At 49.2% G+C, this 5000-nt stretch overlaps 1 protein-coding gene across 2 annotated transcripts in view; it reads right to left on the reverse strand.

Moving 5' to 3' along the window:
- The window catches only part of LOC143130921 (dihydropyrimidine dehydrogenase [NADP(+)]-like), a 157461-nt gene that overhangs the window by 101978 nt on the left and 50483 nt on the right, over positions 1-5000 (reverse strand). For both annotated transcript variants that reach the window (XM_076290207.1, XM_076290206.1), the window contains 3 exons: positions 2324-2520; positions 1462-1543; positions 189-276 (listed from right to left, as the gene is read on the reverse strand). In XM_076290207.1, coding sequence (XP_076146322.1) covers positions 189-276; positions 1462-1543; positions 2324-2520 — 367 coding nt within the window. The remainder of the gene's footprint in view (positions 1-188; positions 277-1461; positions 1544-2323; positions 2521-5000) is intronic.

Consider the following 5000-nt stretch of genomic DNA (forward strand, 5'->3'; position numbering starts at 1 on the left):
TCTATATTTTTTAGTTAGACAAAATGTATGAGTTTGACTGTTTGGGTTTACAATGTGCCTTTCTCTTCCTCTTATCTCTCCCACTAAATCTCTCTGATGGTGAGCTAGTGGTCAAAGAAATAGGCAGCATGGAAGAAAGAAAAAAAAAAACAGAGTGGACAGCGAGAGAAGATAGGGAAAAAACTGACCAATGCCGATGAAGATGGCTTTGTATCCGTCTTCTTTCAGGGACAGTAGTGTCACGCCGTCCTGGCCTAGTCCCTTCTCACACTCGATCTGAAAGGGAAACACACACACACACACACACACACACACGCACACACACGGGCCTTTACAATGACAGCTGCACAGCAGGAAACATGCAGCAAGAGGAGAGCACAAGGAGACGGGTAAAGACAGTGGATATATATAGAGCAGGCATCTATAAGGAAAGAGACGAGAAAGCCAGGGAGGTAAAGAGATGGATAGAGAAGGAGAGAGAGAGAGAGAGAGAGGGGGAGAGAGGGAGAGAGGGAGGACAGCAATCCAGGACTGACAGACGGAGAGGGAAAAAGAGAAAGGGAGAGTGGGAGAAAGGTGGTGGAGGGGGGGGTGGATTGGTTTGGTCACTGGTGGCGGAATGCATAATGTATCTGCAGTGATAACAGCGAGGTTGGAACTTTTTTGCTGGGCGGATGTGCGCGCTGCTGGCTCTGCTGTGCTGGCGTCAGCCCTACTGACTCAGACACTCCATCGCAGCCCCTTGGCATTAATGCGGGCCCTCCAAAGGTTACGCGTCGCACCACGTCTCCGCTGCCGCACGACGCCCCAACGCCTCATTCAGCACAAACGCTTACAGACAACATGCAAATGACAAAGCGCCCGCCCCGCCTTCCTACAACCACCCTTCTGTTTACGCTCGCTCTCTCTCTCTCTCTCTCTCTCTTCTACCACCGCTCAGCATCCGCCGCAGACAAACACAGCCCACCCACAACCACTTTGGAGCAAACTTGGGAAAGTGGAGAGAGCGAAATGGGTTTCCGGCCGCCGAGACGAGCAGGTGTGTCCGGATGAGGACTATCGATTGCCCTTTCTCACCGCGGCGGCATTCAGACGACAGACAGACGCACGGCCCTCAGAAAAGAGGTGAGGGTGTGTGTAGGGGGTGGGGAGAGGGGAGTGGGGGGGCAGCGGTGGTGATGGTGGTGGTGGTGGGGGGATTGAGCTTGTGCTGGTCTGCTTCCCTAATGCAGCTTTTAATTGTTCTTTATTAATGCGGCTGACATTTGGGCTTGCTGATGGTCGCAGAGACCTGTCGCCTGCCGCCTGCGTCTGATGAGTGCTCAGGAAACGAGGGAGGGAGGGAGGCAAAGGAGGGGAAGGAGGGATGAGAAATAGAGAAAGGGGAGAGAAAGATAGGGAGGAAGGGAGGGAGGGAGGAGGAGAGAGGAGGGTGAGCCGAGGTGGCATGGCTCTCATTACCTTGACTCCCAGGTCCTTCATCAGCTCCACCTCAAACTGCACCACCTCGTAGGGGAGGCGGAATTGAGGGATCTCCGCAGAGCTGCAGAGGGAGAGGAGAGAGAGAGAGAGAGAGAGAGAAAAAATAAAAGGTGGAGACAGAGGAGGAGAAAAGAGTAACGTTAGAGAAAAACCATAAGGAGAAAAAATTGGGGGAGGAAGAGAAAAGGCTCTCTAAGGGATCTAAAAAGCACGGGCCTGAAAATGAAAAGAAGAAAAGACCACTGCACACACACACACACACACACACACACACACACACACACACACACACACACACACACACACAAACGAGAGAAAAATTCTCTCTCAACTCATAGAGGACCTGTTCATCTCCCTTATTCCATTTGATGTTATGGTTGGGGGAAGCACATCTCTTTTTCACGTCCTTTCTCCTCCCCCGGCCTGCCCCACCGGACTCTCGGCTCGCTCCATCTCGATTCCCACGCGGCCCCTGGGCCTCAGTGCTGCTCTGGACGTCCATAAGTCTCTCTGGAGCCATCGACAGGTCTGGTGCTCGGCAGCGGAAGTCCAGAAATATGTAATTGATAAGGCCCGTCGGGTGCTCGGCATTTGAGAGATGAATATTCCCAATTATGCCAGCCACTCATTAGTTATTCTGACCTTATACAATGTGCTGTGTATCGATCCAGCCAAGCATGATCAACAATGCCCTTTAGTAGCATTGGCTGCCCCCTGGTAGGATGTGAATTTGGAGCGTGGGGGGTCTGCGCTGCGTCAGCAGAGTGAATTAAGGAGGTGCGGAGGTGGGACGGAGAGACTGGACAGATGGACGGACGAACGGAATGGATGGACCACTGACCTTAGCCCACCGATGTACTTTTGCTTCTCGAAGATGGTGAGGTTGTCGTAGCCGAGGCGACCCAGGAAGGAGGCGCAGCTGATGCTAGCAGGCCCGCAGCCAATCAGAGCGATCTTCGTGTGGAAGCTGGCGGGCATCCGGTCGGGTGGCGGGAGTGCCGGGTTGCGCACCTGAGGGACGCCCATCTTGCTGAACACCTGAATGAGATGATAGGGATACAGAAGGTCATTCAAACTTGTTTCAGCTTCCATTTTGATTTTGTGTCCTCTTCCTGTTCCTCCATCAAAGATTCTACAAACATGGCAAAGGAACTGCTTACTGCTTCCAAGGATGACTGATTCTACCTGTCACAGGCCTATAATTTTAGAAGCTGTGTTTTTACTCAAGCACCATGTGGCATGTGTATGCATGTGAAATCCTCTGGTCTTTAAGAAAATACCAGGTTGTACCTGTCTATTGCCAGGCACAGTAAAAGCTTTGACAAGAGACAGATAAAACTCTTTTTTTCACTACTGATTTTGCACGTTCCAATCGGTCATTTCTTTTATAGGGTTCCTACCATGAGTTCAACAGCAAATTGCCAAGCATATGGTCACAGACTTGACCTAGCACTGGCTTTGAGGAAAACACATTTGAAAAATGAACACTACATCCTTCCAGTGCGACAGTTAACTAAAACCATGTCAAAGTCGAAGACTAAAAGCCTTGTCTGCTAATCAATCCATAAAAAGAGGAGAATGTCATGCATTCTTGTCAAACAAAGATACTTAAGCGATACGCTACAGACACTGTGAGCTGTACAAATGCGCTTTAATGAGCAGCCTTCAGCAATATATCCATTACCACATGTAAAGTGAGGGTACAGGCTCTTTGTCTGCGTAATAAGATTATTGCGATCCATACATAAAGGCTGGCATTGTTAGTACAATATTATGCCTGAGCAGGCAACAGTGTAGGTGATATTAATTTATTCATGAGTTTCATGAACTGTGAAACCTAAATTGCTGCATGACAATGCATTCTTAATAATCCCTAAGAGCAGTTTAGAGGCCTGCGCTATTATTCTGCCCCTGCTGCGGCTATGAAACAAACAATTCAAATTCCAAATGCAATCTCGGAGTTATCATCACACCCCCCTCTTCTCGCGTCTAATTGAAACAATGAACTCCAAACCGCAGGCACTCCAGGAAGTGATTTACTGTACGCACGGGTCCTGGTGCACCAATGCGCCCGGGGGCCACGCTTTCCACCATCGCACGTCAACGCTGTCCATCAGAGAGGAGAGATGACGCCACGAGCACAAGCTTCCGACCGAGTCCCAAATAGACGTCCTTCACAGCGAGAATGTGCGTCAGCACTGCTGGAAATGTTTGAAACCAATAAAAGGCCAAAAAAAAAAGCCATCTCAATGCCATCTCATCGATTGAGTCAAACTGAAAGCATGATCACAGTCATACTCAGTACCAGTGATTGGGGGGGGGGGGGGCAGTTGTCCATTATAATGCCAGAGATGTCCCACTCAGTCTTGCAGAGCATCAGTGTGCAGGGGCAGTGGTGGGAACTGGGAGAAGGCTTGAATAGGGATGTCAGCGGTGTTGTGAACCGAGGCGAACTGCGAGACGCAAACACACACCCCGGGTGGCAGACTCTTCTCGCACTATTTGCAGACAAGAGGCCCTTCAGACGCTAATGCGCTTAGCCAGCTCAGAGGTTTTAAAGGCGAAAAAAGGTGGCATTTCTATGTGTTTGTGTGTGTGTGTGTGTGTGTGTGTGTGTGTTTCTGTGAGTGTGTGTGAGTCAGTGTGTGTGCATGTGCATGTGCATGCGTGCATCTGTGTGTTTTCTATGTGTGTGTGTGTGTGTGTGTGTGGGTGGGTGGGTGTCTTGTCATATAATTGAAAAGAGACATTGACTTTATCAGCCAGTGCAGTGGGGACAACAGGAGGTGTGGGTGAATGGAGCTGGGGTCTTGATAGCCCCTCTTCCTGGGGTTATCTAATTATCAGGCCGATAACCACCCTGACCTCTCACATTTAAGGAGAGAGAAGCTGCCACCTGGATGGAGACATCCAGCCCCGCATGGGCCTCCAGAATGGCAGCTTGTGTAATTGGGCCTTTTATCCTTTATGGAAGTAATGAAACTTTGGCTCGCAGGGGCTCTTGTCGTCTGTGTGTGTGTGTGTGTGTGTGTGTGTGTGTGTGTGTGTGATGATATGTGTGTGTGTGTATGTGTGTGTATGTGTGTGTGTGTATGTGTATGTGTGTGTGTGTGTGTGTGTGATGATGTGTGTGTGTGTGTGTGATGATATGTGTGTGTGTGTATGTGTGTGTATGTGTGTGTGTGTATGTGTATGTGTGTGTGTGTGTGTGTGTGTGTGTGTGTGATGATGTGTGTGTCCCTTTGCATCTCTGTGTGAAAAAGTCTGTTTTTTTTGCTGTTATGTGTTTCGATCGTCCCTGATGGTGAAGTTGAAGAGGTTTGGGATTTGACAAGAAGCTCTGAAAGATAAATGTCATGTTTGAAGTGTTGCCTTGGCTTGATAATTAAGACTTACAGTACAGTACAAAGGAGCTGCTCAACACAGAACACAGCTTACAGAAGTCTTTAAACTAAGACTACGGACTCTTGACATGAGACAACCCAGTAGGCAGATCATGTCCTCAAATGTTGATCACA

The sequence above is a fragment of the Alosa pseudoharengus genome, unplaced genomic scaffold (assembly GCF_046254945.1).
Source record: "Alosa pseudoharengus isolate Yale_2024_CS ecotype anadromous, Long Island Sound unplaced genomic scaffold, YU_APseudo_1.1 YU_APseudo_1.1_scf_18, whole genome shotgun sequence".
NCBI classification, from domain to species: Eukaryota; Metazoa; Chordata; class Actinopteri; order Clupeiformes; family Clupeidae; genus Alosa; species Alosa pseudoharengus.